Genomic DNA, 14,282 nt, shown 5'->3' with positions numbered 1-14,282 from the left:
AGGATGTAACAAAGGGAGTACCATACATATTTTGTGACTCAGAGGCTTCAGATGGCCATGATAAACCAGGGTAAAAGTACCCCACTGAGAGCTGCTCACTCAAGGAAAGAACCCTGGTCTCAAGATCTGCCCTTGGATGATTCTTACATCATGTGACAGGTGAGACATGTGGGTGGGCTGTGTCTACATAGAACTCTACAAACAGTTAGTGAAATAGTTACTTAAACTGTTGTGCCTTGTCACAGTTTTCATTTCTCTTGTTTCTTTAAAAGACTGTCCACGTTGTGTGCGGTATTAGGTTCAACCATGTTTACATGTGCAGATATGTATCTGGTTGTAACAACAGATGTATGTGACTCCCTGTAATGTGAGAAACGGTGCACCCTTAAGTCTGCTTAGATGTATGAGACAAAAATAATTTTATGTGATAAGAAACAGCCTTATTCAATATATATATACATATATTTAAAAATGCTTAGATGTATGAGACAAAAATAATTTTATGTGATAAGAAACAGCCTTATTCAGTATATATATACATATATTTAAAAATGAGCAGCACAGAGCAGACATAACTGTTTATTGCCCATACTCTTGACGACCAGGAAATGAAGATAAACTTTAGAAAAATACAATGCAAGAAAAGATTCAAGTTGAAAATATATTCCTTTGGTTAAAAATCATCCCCTTTGTGATCATTTGTACTCTTAACTCAGAGCAAGTCCCAGCAGCCACAGGCATGCTCTTGTCACTACTACATTGCACACTACAGTGGTTTTCCAGTCTAGCAGGTATGGAGCTCACTGGCTGCAGCAACAAAAATGAACAGGAAAGCCTTGGAGCAATCTTGATGGTGGTCTTTACTTGTGGTTCCTCAGACACATGTACTTTTCTTCAGATACTGTATAGCCAAACTTTTTGTAGAAGCCGACGTTTTGTGGTAGACATTCAAGGGTGATCTTGTAACAGTTCAGCTTCTTGCTTAGCAAAGTGAGAGTTGATAATAACCTAAAATTTTAAAAAAGGAAGTGTGGGAACCAAAATGGGCCTTGATGATGCTACAGACTAGTGTTATATACAAATAAAAGTAGTATTTATTAAGTACTCCTTTAAGTATCAAATGATGACGTTGATAAGCATTTAAATTACTGAAGCATTTCTATTTTGTTTGAGACACAGTGCCCAGCCTATTAACTAACTCAGCCTACACCTCTGTATGGGAGGAGGGCTCCAGTGCAACATTGTTGGGGGCCGTTGTGCAGCTCTCCTTTAGATGGGCTCTAGGAATCACTGCAAGTGTGGTCATCCTCTAGCCCATCTTGCCAGCCTCTGAACATTTTTTTATGTGTGAGGGGCTGGAGAGATGATTTTCCAGAAGACGGGTTCAATTCCCAGTACCTGTGTAGCTACTAATAGTATCTCCATTTCCAGGTGATATCCTTGACCCTCTTGTGGCTTTCTGGCCTACATAGGTACCAGGCTTACAAGTGCTACACAGACATACATGCAGGCAAAATACCTATATGCATAAAATTTTTTAAAAAATTCACATAGAGGGCTAGCGAGCTGACTTGGCATTAAACTCAGAACACTGGCTGCTCTTGGATCTGACTCCTGCTTTGGTTCCCAGCAACCATTTGTAACTCCTGTCTCAGAGCTTCTAATGCTGCCGTCTGGCTTCTGAGATACCAGGAACATAAGTGATGCACAGATATATATGCAGGTGAAATACCCACTCAAGTAAAACAGTTTTTAAAAGTTCATATGTGAGTGTAGGAATAGTGAGTGGCTCACTTGTGGTTCCACTATTTGAGAGGCTGAAGCAAGAGGATTGCTGTGAGTTCAAGAAAGGCCAGCTGAACTAACTACACAGCATGTCTGAGACGAGCACAGACTCAGAGACTCGGGTATAAAAATACCAGGTGCTGAGAAAGCAGCAGTGATGGAGTACTTGCCAAGCATGTGTGTGAAGTTCTAGGTTCAGTCCTCAGTACTGGGATTGGAGAATCTGAACACAGCCTGCCAACCCCCCAAAAACAAACACTTCTTTTTTTAAATCCTAAAGACTATCAAATTGCGAGAACAATGGCCCGAATTATTTTTATGAAAGGCCTCTAACTGGCTGTGGTGTTACACCTGTAACAGCACCTAAGAGCTGAAGGCAAGAGGGTCTGGAATTGAAGGCTGTCTTCTACTATAGCAAACCAGACCTTATGTCAAAAGACAAACCCTAAAATACGTTTGTGCCGGGGCGGGGGATGGAGCTCAGTGGTCAGGTTTGTCTAACATGCAGAATGTCCTGAATTCCTTATGGAACACTGTAAGGTTGCAGGTGGGGTGCCTTTGTTCTAAATGTATCCAACTAAACACTTGCCATGTTCACATAATATGAGTAAGTAATAGCTATAGTCTTGAAACAGTCTGTATAGCCTTGGCTGGCCTGGAACTGGCCATGTAGACCAGGTTAACTCACAGAGATATGCCTGCCTCTGCCCCTTATGAGCTGGGATTAAAGGTATGCCACCATACCAAGCTTCATTAATCATCTTAAAAGCAGATTTTTGAAGATGTGGGTCAAATAAACTTGATTAGTCCGAATAATATGTGGACGTATTATTCAGAAACCATCTTACAAAGCCCAAGGAATAAGAATCCTGCATAAATATGTAATCTAAGGTGGGCCATGATGGTGCACACCTTTAATACAAGCACTCAGGAGGCAGAAGCAGACAGGGAAAAAAAATGATGTAAATGCTAACTAAGGGGTTTTCTTCTGTTGTGTGTGCACTTAGACAGATCTTGTCACTAAAAGTTAAAAGAGTTTACTTTGCATAAGCCAGGCCTATTCTCCACTGCTCCAGAGGCCGAGGCAACAGGATCACAAGTTCATAGCCATACTTAATGAGATCCTTGTCTCAAAAAGAGAAAAAAGCCAGGCGAGGTAGTACACACCTTTAATCCTCACAGTGTGAAGCCGAGGCAGGCAGATCTCTTTGAGTTCGAGGTCAGCCTGGTCTACAGAGTGAGTTCCAGGACAACCAGGACTACATAGATAAACCTTGTCTCTAAAACAAAACGGTGTGGAAGTGGGGGCTACTAGTAACATAACTCCGTGGTAGAACAGTTTGATTACTTGCTACTCTGGTAAATGGAATATGTTTTCAATTCTCAAACTCATGGGAGGGAGGGTAAAAACTAATAACACTATATTAAAATTTCATTAAATTCAATCTGAGATATAGAATGAGAATGAGTTCAGAAACCAGAGGTCAGAAATAACAACCAGGAAAACCTTATGAAATACGTTTCTTGCCAAGAGACCAAACAGGCCGTCCTGTCTTCCAGGGCTCCAGGTGCTTACTCACAGTTCGCCCAACTGCTTCCCTCTGCACTCGTCACTAATGACGACTTCTTCTATTCTCCCCCTCTACAAAAAAATCACAGTGGGACAGGATGAGCGTTCAGCCTGTTTATCACTAAGCCAGCAAGTACCAGTTATAGTGTTTATCATGGAGAAAAGAGGAAAGTCAGGTGTGCCTCAATCATTTTTAGCTATATCCCCAACCTCTCTTCTACTGTTTAAAGTTCCAATCCTAATCACCATAATGAAATCTTGTCATAAATATAGTATAGCCAACGTTGCTTACTAACAATTTACTACTTTTAAGTGCTGAAACCAAAACCCATAACCTACAGATCTCTCTCTGTCGCTCTCTGTCTGTCTCTCTGTCTCTGTCTGTCTCTCTCTCTCTCTCTTTATGGTTTTGGGTGACAGAGTTTCTCTGTGTAGCCGAGGCTGTCCTGGAACTCACTCTGTAGACCAGGCTGGCCTTGAACTCAGAGATCCACCTGCTTCTGCCTCCTGAGTGCTGGACTAGAGGCGTGCCCCACCACACCTGACCAGAGTACATTTCTAAATGCTGCTTTTTTCCTACATTCAGAGAGCATGTGTGTGAGTGGCTTGGGGCATCTGTGGAGGTCAGACTACACCTTGTAATACTTCTCTCTCTCCACCATGTGGGTCCCAGGGATGGAACTTGGGTGGTCTGACTCAGCAGGACCTTAACCCTTTGAGTCATCTCACTAGCTCATCTATCTGATTTTCATTGGATTTATAACTCATAGAAACTTCAGGAAAGTGTCTTCTGCTGAAGAGTTCCAGCAAGGAAAAATTATGATTTTTTCTAATGAAGCTTCTAAGTTGGTTTCATTAGAAATCATCTGTGCACTTTTCTCGTAGGCACTAGTGTGAGCACATACCTTAGCACATGAATGGATAAATTTATGTTCTATGATCAGGGTTGCTGTAGCAACAATTTGTCCTAGGGTCACATCTTCCACAACTGTAACATAGTAATCCCCAGACGACTTCTTGTGCTCAAAAGAGTCTGTGGAAATGTCAAAAAAGTGTTAGATGGTGGACAGTCAAGGAAAGCTCCAGGCTTGTCTGACTTCATCTTTGAATAGTAAAGCTATTTTGCCATAGGGCTTTAGTTTCCCCCCCCCTTTTTTTTTTTAATACAAAACAAGTGAAGTAAATCGAGCATAAGATATTTGTTTATTGAGACAGGGTGTCACTGTGTCCCTCTGGCTATTTTAAAATTCAGTGTGTAGGCCAGACTGGTCTCAAACTCAAAGAGATCCACCTGCCTCTGCCCCCCAAGTGCTGGGGTTAAAAGTATGTGCCACTACACCCGGCCAGTTTAAACTTGTAAAGCTACTATGTTATTTAAAATACCAGGGAGTTGAAATACCAACAGTTAGCACTGAATGGTCCACACATATAAAGTCATCTGTTGTTACATCATGGAGATGGAACCCAGAGGGAGAGCTTGCCTCTGTGCCCAGAAACACACATAAAATCTACTAGCAAAGTAAGACTTGGGTCTTTTAGGTGAAAAACACTATATTACAGATAAATTGTACATGTAGCCAGTTCTGTGACTAACTGTCAATATCTGCCAATTTAATTTACATTTATTTAAAACTAACACTCAAACATACTCAAAGAACATAACTACAGGTTTTTACAAGAGCCTATTATGGGTGGGAGGGATGGCTGAGAGGTTAAGAGCACCTGCAACTCTTCCAAAGGTCCTCAGTTCAATACCCAGCAACCATGTAGTGGCTCACAACCATCTATAATGGGATCTGGTGTCCTCTTCTGGCGTGTAGGAATATATGCAGACAGAACACTATACATAATAAATCTTGAAGAAGAAGAGGAGGAGGAGGAGGAGAAGAAGAAGAAGAGTCTGTTATATCCACGATTCATAATCTTGGTTTCAAAATATTTTGACAAAACAGTTTTCGGTTTGTTTTTCCAATGTTTCAGGATTACATATTTGTTCTTTTAGAAATAGGATCTTTGCTTTGAAAGCACCTTACAAAGATAACACAGATATGTCCCCACTTAAGCAGTTTTTCCAGAGTTATCCAACAAATAAAAGCAAAGCTGTGTTCCTGCAAATAATGTTTAGCACTTTATATTGCTGGAAAAGCTACAATTTTCATCTACTGATATGTATGCAAACCCCAGGAGTTTAAAAGCCAAGTTATGTAGCTCTCAGATGCTGTTTAGTTTCAAAGTCTCACTCTATATAGGTCTGAAGTAGGAAAAAAAAATTCAACGAAGGAAACTAGACAGTAAAAGTAGATGTCAACCTTCACTCAGCCTGGTTGGGGAAGTTACCTACTAAAGGAAGTGCATTAGTAGGAAATGGGAACAGGCTGTGTTAAAGGAAGAAGAGAAAGTAAGAGGGTTCCAGCTGTCCCTGCCAGTGATTAACTGTGATCTTGGGAACGCTTCTCTCTGGGAACCCATTTTCTCATGTCTCAAAGCAGGAAGGGGATTGTTAGTCTAACTCTAAGACACCTGCCAACCCTAATCCAATATAAAAGCAACAACAACAACAACAAACCTTTAAACACTGAAGAACAAAAAGCATAGGAACACAATTTTTTTATGTAGTTAATTGCATTTGGTATTTTGCCTGCATGTGTATCTGTGTGAGGTGTCAGATCTTGGAGTTAGAGACAATTGTGAGCTGCCATATGGGCACTTGGAGTTGAAACCAGGTCCTCTGAAGAGCAGTCAGAGCTCTTACCCACTGAGCCATGTCTTTTGCTGCCAGAACATAAACACTGAAGTTTTTTTTTGTTTTTAATTTTATAATGAAATTTCTGTGCTTAACATAACCACACAGAAGGAGATAACCACAGTAAAAGGGAAATAACCCTAAAGTGATCCCCCAGTAACTATCAAGGTATTGTTCAAACATTTGGATTCTATAAATGAGGACTGCTAGTTCATAACTTTCAGCTCTTTGAATAAGTGGGTACTGAGCAGAGTTCTAACCATACAGACAAGGTACCCCGTGGTACTTACTCATGAACTGCTCAGGGCTGACGACGCCAGTCTCTGTCAACTGACCCAGTAACGTAAAAAAACCTAGTTTTAAAACATTTCAAGTCAAGAGAAAAGCAAAAGAAAGATTAAAATATGCAAAGAAGTAAAATGTTCACTGAGTAGGTTAAAGGAAATTACTTTTTCAAAACTCCATAATTATGTTTCCTTAATCAAGTTTTTGTTGATTAAACATGCAAATTTTTAGTCTGCAGTGTGCATTCATTGCACATAGTACTGTATTAGATAAGGGCATTTTCATACAAGTACATATTGCATTGTTTTAAAATTTTAAACTGCAACGTATTTTTATAATCAGAGAGCAAATGAAAGCCCTCAACAATATTGGCCTGCATAAGATTTTAGAATAATGCAGACCTTACTATCAATAATTAAAGAACCAGCATGTACATTGTTCATTGCTATTAAAGTTTTTTTTTTTAAAGATTTATTAATTTATTATGCATACAGTATTCTGCCTGCATGTGTCCCTGCAGGCCAGAAGAGGGCACCAGATCTCATTACAGATGGTTCTGAGTCACCATGTGGTTGCTGGGAATTGAACTCAGGACCTCTGGAAGAGCAGTCGGTGCTCTTAACCACTGAGCCATCTCTCCAGCCCAGCTATTAAAGTTTTATGTAAGGGATACCCCATTTTCCTTAACACTTGAAGTGCAGGATTTTCACCTCCACCGAATATCATTTGTAAGCTACAATGTAACTGATATAACATGTTGAGACAGATTTCTAAATTTCTAATTTTACTAATGTTAATGCAGCCGAGGCATAGTGGTGCATGTGTTTAATCCCAGCACTCGGGAGGCAGAAGGCAGGCAGATCTCTGAGTTCAAGACCAACCTGGTCTATATAGAGAGTTCCAGGATAGCCAGGGCTAAATAGCCCCTGTCTTTAAAAAAAAAAAAAAAAAAAATTAATGATAATGCTAAAAGTACATTTAGAACTCTGAGTCATAATTTTTTTCTATTTTTCTTTTTTCTTAGATTTATTATGTACACAGAAAAGGGTGTCAGATCTCATTACAGATGGTTGTGAGCCACCATGTTGGTGCTGGGAATTGAACTCAGGACCTCTTGAAGAGCAGTCGGTGCTTTTAACCTCTGAGCCATCTCTCCAGCTCCGAGTCTTAATTTTTCAACATGCAGTAATTCTAACCGAAGTTACTTTCCTCAAATACCTCTGAAGAAGACAATAGTCAGGTAAAATGTTGATTTTTCATTACCAAAGTTTCAGAAAATTATTTTGGATAATTTAGATATTAAAGAATGAAACTGGCCGGGCGGTGGTGGCGCACGCCTTTAATCCCAGCACTCGGGAGGCAGAGCCAGGCGGATCTCTGTGAGTTCGAGGCCAGCCTGGTCTCCAAAGCAAGTTCCAGGAAAGGCGCAAAGCTACACAGAGAAACCCTGTCTCGAAAAACCAAAAAAAAAAAAAAAAAAAAAATGAAACTGGAGTAGATAAAACCCCTTCAATTTGTCCATGTATGTTATTTCTGCATATGTAGCTTCTTGGAGAAAACTCTTTTCCATGTGTTTAGACAGTATAACTTCATTTTTGTTTTTGAGGCATCCTTTTGGAAGGAGCACTACTGTATTTAGTTATTTTAAATACATCATAGGAGTATCCTGCCTCCAAGATACATACCTATTACAACTGAGTGCTCCAGTCATTTCAAGGACAAAATCAAGTACTCTTAAGTTAGCATCAGGCTTAGGAAGAAAACATAGATTTCTAGTCAGGTTTGCAAACTAAAGTTGGGCCCATACCTTTATTCAAGTCGCCAGTACAAAGAGGCCTCAAAACCAAGCCTTCTCCAGGATTCACTGGAGAAATGGCTGGAGAAAATGTAGCTGTATTCTGACTCCAGTCCACTTCTTGGAGCAGACTTGGGTCAAACATAGGTGTTTCATCGGGTTTCATCTTCCCAGTAAAGTCTAAAATAAAATTTCAAATGTTAAAAGGCTTTATTAGTAAAGAAAACGTGTGCTGGATGAGGAAGTTAATTTCATATAAATGGATTCTGTACCATTATATGAGCTACTTTACTACTAGACTACAACTGTAAACATGTAGAAAAAACAACTTTACTATCAGATGAAAAACGGGCTGAAACTAAGGGTGAAAATAATGGGTGAATAAGAAGTTGAACAAGAAGAAAACTTTAAAACTCCATTTTCCAGGTTACTGGAGACATTTTATCCCTGTGGGCTGGTGCCACTAGTGCAGTGGTTCTCAACCTGTGGGTCACAACCCCTGTGGGGAGCCAGGTGACACTTTCATAGGGGTCACATACTAGATAACCCTGTACCCTGTATTCCAGAGACTTACATTACGATTCATACAGGAGCAAAATTACAGTTATGAGGTAGGAACAAAAGTAATTTTGTGGTCAGGGTCACCACAGCATGAAGAACTGTGTTAAAAGGTCAAAGCATTAGGAAGGTTGAGAACCAGTACTCTAGTGTGACACTGACATCTTGTGGACTCGTGTTTGCACAATTCCAATCCTGCATTTTATTACTAGGCTCAGAAATCATGTGGTATCCCTGCACTAAAGACCCACCGGAGTATGGGAATGTGACTTGTTTCTGTTATGTGAACCACGAACAAGATAACTGAGCAGTTATTCAAATGACTTCATTATTCTCTGCAGTCACAGTAGTATTTGTCTTTAGCCATGACAGAAACTGAGTGTCTGCATTTTGTTTTCATGACAGTTTTCTAAAAAGCCTATGTTAGCTGCTTCTAAATATTTTAAGAATAACCAGTGTGCATGGGTGTGTGCGTGTGCGTGTGCGTGTGTGTCTGTGTGTCTGTGTGTGTGTGTTTGATGCTGTGGACCAGATACAGTGGTGCATGCCTGTAATTCCAGAATTTCAGGCACCAAATGAACAAGTGTTTTAGGCCAATCTGGGTATGTTATAGATTACTGTCTCAAAACACACATATAATCAATGTGATATGAAACCCTGTCTCAAAAAAAAATTTATGAAGTCATAATAAATTTTAACTAGTTAATAGTTTCAGTTTCCTGTACATTTCTTTAACTAGATTATTCTATTCTGTGCATAATCATAAAAACATGTAATATTAATTTGGTGAGTACTTTATATTTGTTCATTCTTTAACAACAATAAAATATGTATCCTGATTCATCCCCAGGATAAAATAAACAGACCAGAAGTAGACAGGATCTTGCTCAAGGCTCCTGGGTCAATAGGAATAACAAGGCAACAGATGGCTTTACAGGTGCCAGTGTGGAGGCTACTCAGTTTAACGCTTGCTATTTCTAACAGTGAGCTAGCTCTTCATTTGATTCTGCACATTACCACAAGTTACATCACGGAGGCAGAGGGATGTCACCTCCTTAACTACTAGGCTAGTATAGTTCAATCCTCAAGCCATTGTTGTACAGGAGTTAGACCAGGGCTTAGGATCTCTATTTTGGAAAGAGAATTTCAGACTAATTAAAAGTGTAATAAAAGTATTCTCGAGAGACCCAGCACTAGGGAGGCAGAGGCAGGCAGATCTCTGTGAGTTCAAGGCCAGCCTGGTCTACAGAGTTAAGTTCCAGGACAGCCAGGGACACAGAGAAACCCTATCTCAAAAAACCAAACCAAAAGAAAAGAAAAAAAAGTATTCTGGGGCTGGAGAGATGGCTCAGAGGTTAAGAGCACCAACTGCTCTTCCAGAGGTCCTGAGTTCAATTCCCAGCAACCACATGGTGGCTCACAACCATCTGTAATGGGATCTGGTGCCCTCTTCTGGCCTGCAGGGATATGTGCACTGTATACATAATAAATAAATAAATCTTTAAAAAAAAAAAAAGTATTCTGGATAGAAATAAGAACCCATTGTCCAGGCACGAAGAAATAACTATCGGGTTGTATTAATAATGTGTTTACAATACAGAGGCTGCTACATTTGGGTTCCCCTGAATGCTCTTCAAATAGTAAAATCCTGGTGGTGCCCAGGGAAGGGGACAATGTTGGGAAAGGGAAGGCAAGAGGTGATAGACACCAGATCCCCAAAGGGTTATCAATACTTGATTTCCAAAAGAAATGTCTTGAAGGCTCCCAGATAAAGCTACACCCTCACTAAACTTCCTAGCTCCAAGTATCCCAAAGTTAAATATGCAGCTCCCAGGTAACTAACACATGGAGACTCTTAGGGGGTGGGCCTGCAGGGAAGGCATGCATGCTGTGTCCCTTCCCCCGCAGCCCCACTCTGCAGCTCTCCCCGTGTCCCTTCCCCCGCAGCCCCACTCTGCAGCTCTCCCCGTGTCCCTTTCCCCCGCAGCCCCACTCTGCAGCTCTCCCCGTGGACCTTACCCTTTGGCCCCCACTCTGCAGCTCTCCCCGTGGACCTTACCCTTTGGCCCCCACTCTGCAGTTCTCCCTGTGGCCCTTCCCCCATGACCCCCACTCCCTGCCTCCCTTTATCCTTTGCTACACCAGTTACCACCCATGCTGAAAGGCCATTTTAGATAAGCTACCCTCCTGGCAAAGGTCAGAGCTCAAGGAGCAAGCAGAAAAGGCAACTTGGGATAGGCACGGTGATTTGGAGCCACCCATGTCCAAAGTCAGTGGGTGAGGAAGCACATTATCTACAAGGAAGCCACATAAATGATGAAGGAAGAAAACTAAACAAACGACATGATCATCACTTTCTAGGAAGAGGGACTCATCATGTAGCTTAGGTTGCCTTCCCACTCTGCTGTATATGTGCTCATGTGTAGGCATGTTTGCATGTGTGTTGGGTACATGTGCACATGTATGCCTGTGAGTGTGGAGGCCCACGGTTGATCAGGTGTCCTCGATCACTCTCCACTTTATATACTGAAACCAGTTCTCTCCCCAAACCCTGGACTCACTTTTTAGGTTGGTGTAAATAGCCAGTTTACTCAACGGATTTCTCTGTCTCCTGGTGCTGTCATTCCCAGCCCACCCTACTTCTTTACATGGGTTCTGGCAATCAGTCAAGGAATTCTGGTCCTCAGTCTTGCACTGCAAAGGATCTACCCTCTCAGCTACCTCCCCAGCCTACCTCCAACTCCTGATTCTGTCTCCATGTTCCCCACGTTGATCACGTTGAGGGTACAGAAGTGTCCCGCCATACCAGACCCGATGCACCTTAAATCAGTTTCTAGCACCCATCACTAAGTAGATGAGGACAGCCATTGGTCCAGTTAAACCCAAAAGATCTAGGAACAGTCAAACTCCTTTTAAAACAGGATTTAGAAAACCTCAAAGAGGAAGAAGCCTATCTTACTAGTCATAAAGATATGCTGACAGAGGTCATGCCTCATTTCAATTTAATAAAAATTCAGGTGAGGTAGCAAACACCTGTGACCCAGTACTAGGGAGGCTGGGGCATGGACACTGGGAGGTCAAGGCCAGCAGGGCTACCACAGTGACACCTACCTCAAACAACACACACACACGAAAACTAACTATGGAAACTGGAGTAAACATGGAAAATTCTTTTTAAAGTTGGTTTTAAGATATCCCCACATCCACCCTACATCTGGGAACTGGGTGGGGCAAATTTAAGGCTAGCCCTGGCTACATGAAACCTTCATTCTTGAGCACTTAAAGATTCATCACCAGCTAACTAAAGTTTGGTTATATGAATAGAAATATACGAAATGTAAACTCTAATTCAAAGCACCGTCCCCCTACTCGCTGTGTGTAACTGCTAAATAAGCGTTCATTTACAAGGCACGAGTACTGCCTTAGCCCTAGTCTGGTAAGTCTCTAGTCAATGAATGATGTAAGGTCTCATTTAGCAATCATATTTCAGAAAAGGCACAAAGAAAAAAGACTGCCACATTGCCATTAGTGACAACACAAGTATCATACAACAAACTATGCTTATAATAGTGCCGAGGGGTTTTTTTTTCCCCAACTGAAAACATTTTAGAGACAATTTCAAGTTTGGCTTTCCAGCCTCTGAATGAGATTGGATACAAATGGGAAGCAGCTGCTTCTAGGAAGACAAAACGGAGCAACAAGTAGTGAACATTGAAGACCAAGATTTACAAATTTCTAAACATGATCTACAGCCATATCAAACTCTCTGTGATGGGTGACCGGTAGGTAGAAAGCTCTCAAGTGTCTTCAAAGCATGAAGTATTTCCCGATAGTGTATTTGATATGCACCATCTTTTTATCTCCAATCTAGCTGGATAGTTGTAGCACGGAGTTCCCAAGACCAGCCTAAAGGTCAAATGAGTGACAGCCTGTGATGAGGGTCCTCTCGTTTTTCCCATTGAGTTCTACAGCAGAAAACTCAGCAGATGACAATCTTTGCATCATGGTATCTGTTTCTACCATACGAATCCTACCTTAAAATACCTCAATTTCCTGAGACCCATGCTTGGATTAATTAAGGGCTGATTATCCCAACAAAACGAAACCCCATGTATTTTTACATGAACAAATTTTGTGTTTGCCTTACATAAACATTAGTTCCTGCACACAATAGAAATCACACAGTGTTTCTAGGGGTACAAGTTCCAGGTCCCTCACCCCAGGCTTCACACAGTCTGCGCAGGGGTTCTTTAGAGCCAGAGGCAGTCTTCAGCCGCTCTGACCGCTGGACCGGTAAAAGGGAACCCAGGGTTAGCGCTCTTTCAGAGCGACAGCTGCAGAGTCCCCAAGTCCCACGCCACGGACACTCCGGTCTCTAGGCCCTCCAGGACCCTGCCCGGCCGGACCGCGGGCCACCATGCTTAGGAGCCAGGCTCCTGGGCAGGGGCGCCCCGGACTCGGGGTCTGCAGCCTCAAGGCGGTCCCAAGCCTGCCCTTCCTCGCGTCCCAGCCCCAGGTCACCTCACCGCACCGAACCGATCCACGTTCCCCTCCAGGCACGTCAGTCTCTAAGCTGGTCACAGCGCTGCATCTGGATGCGGCTGCAGCGCCAGCACCACCCTCTTTTGTACCTCTTGGCCCCCCTCCCCCATACACACCCCACCTCCGAGCTGCAGCCGGAACGCCGGGGCCAAAGGTGGCCCGACCAACGCCTCCGCCCTGCCCCGCCCTCACACACAGGCTGCACACGCACAGTGCAAGCCACACACTCCACTAAGGGACGTGGCTCTGAGGCGCAAGAGAGTTCGATGAGGTGGGGCTCCGGGGAGCTTAGGCGACTCTGGGGTCTGGGGCAAGGACCAGGGCAAAGCTTTAGGTGTCAGTTTCCCTTCCAGGCAAGTCCTCTTTTTTTTTTTTTTTTTTTTTTTTTTTTGCTATCATCAGCTTGATACAGTACAAATTCTTGTCCTAATAGTGAAATGTGATTGACTAAATGTGATTGATATGAAATAGTGATTGAGTAAAACCAAAACTTATTATAAGCCACAGTCATCCTAGGGTCCCCCTTGCTATGTAGCCTCCCTAGTTCTGTGGGATGCAGTCTGATTGTCCTTTGCTTTACATCTAGTATCCACTTATGAGTGAGCACATACCATGTTTGTCCTTCTGAGTCTGGGTTACCTTCCTCAGGATGATATTTTCTAGTTCCATCCATTTGCCTGCAAGTTTCATGATGTCATTTTTTTTCTCTGCTGAGTAGTACTCCAATGTGTATATGTACCACATTTTCTTAATACATTCTTCAATTGACCGGGCATCTAGGATGTTTCTAGGTTCTGGCTATTATGAATAATGCTGCTATGAACATAGTTGAGCATGTATCTTTGTGCTATGATTGAGCATTCCTTGGGTATATGCCCAAGAGTGGTATGGCTGGGTTTTGAGGTAGATCGATTCCCAATTTTCTGAGAAACCGCCATACTGATTTCCACAGTGGTTGTACAAGTTTGCACTCGCAAAAATAGTAGAGGGGTGTTCCCTTTGCT

General features: G+C 42.2%; 1 protein-coding gene across 4 annotated transcripts; it reads right to left on the bottom strand.

Annotated features, from left to right (window-relative positions):
- Window positions 1-552: 552 nt before the first annotated feature.
- Window positions 553-13,440, bottom strand: LOC128107523 (glucosamine 6-phosphate N-acetyltransferase-like). 4 transcript variants are annotated; one of them, XM_052733459.1, is made up of 6 exons: window positions 12,955-13,440; window positions 8,191-8,358; window positions 6,389-6,451; window positions 4,261-4,388; window positions 3,366-3,427; window positions 553-1,008 (listed from the first exon to the last, which is right to left on the bottom strand). In XM_052733459.1, the coding sequence occupies exons 2-6, from the start codon at window positions 8,342-8,344 to the stop codon at window positions 861-863; spliced, it is 555 nt and encodes a 184-aa protein (XP_052589419.1). In that variant the 5' UTR covers window positions 8,345-8,358; window positions 12,955-13,440; the 3' UTR covers window positions 553-860. The 4 variants fall into 4 exon arrangements, with proteins under 4 accessions (XP_052589419.1, XP_052589421.1, XP_052589422.1 ...); XM_052733461.1 differs by having other exon boundaries at window positions 13,263-13,440; XM_052733462.1 differs by having other exon boundaries at window positions 13,268-13,440.
- Between the last annotated feature and the right edge of the window lie 842 nt (window positions 13,441-14,282).

The sequence above is a fragment of the Peromyscus californicus genome, unplaced genomic scaffold (genome assembly GCF_007827085.1).
Source record: "Peromyscus californicus insignis strain IS unplaced genomic scaffold, ASM782708v3 Scaffold_12__1_contigs__length_115047231, whole genome shotgun sequence".
Taxonomy (NCBI): Eukaryota; Metazoa; Chordata; class Mammalia; order Rodentia; family Cricetidae; genus Peromyscus; species Peromyscus californicus.
This window is presented reverse-complemented; position numbering and strand designations above follow the sequence as displayed.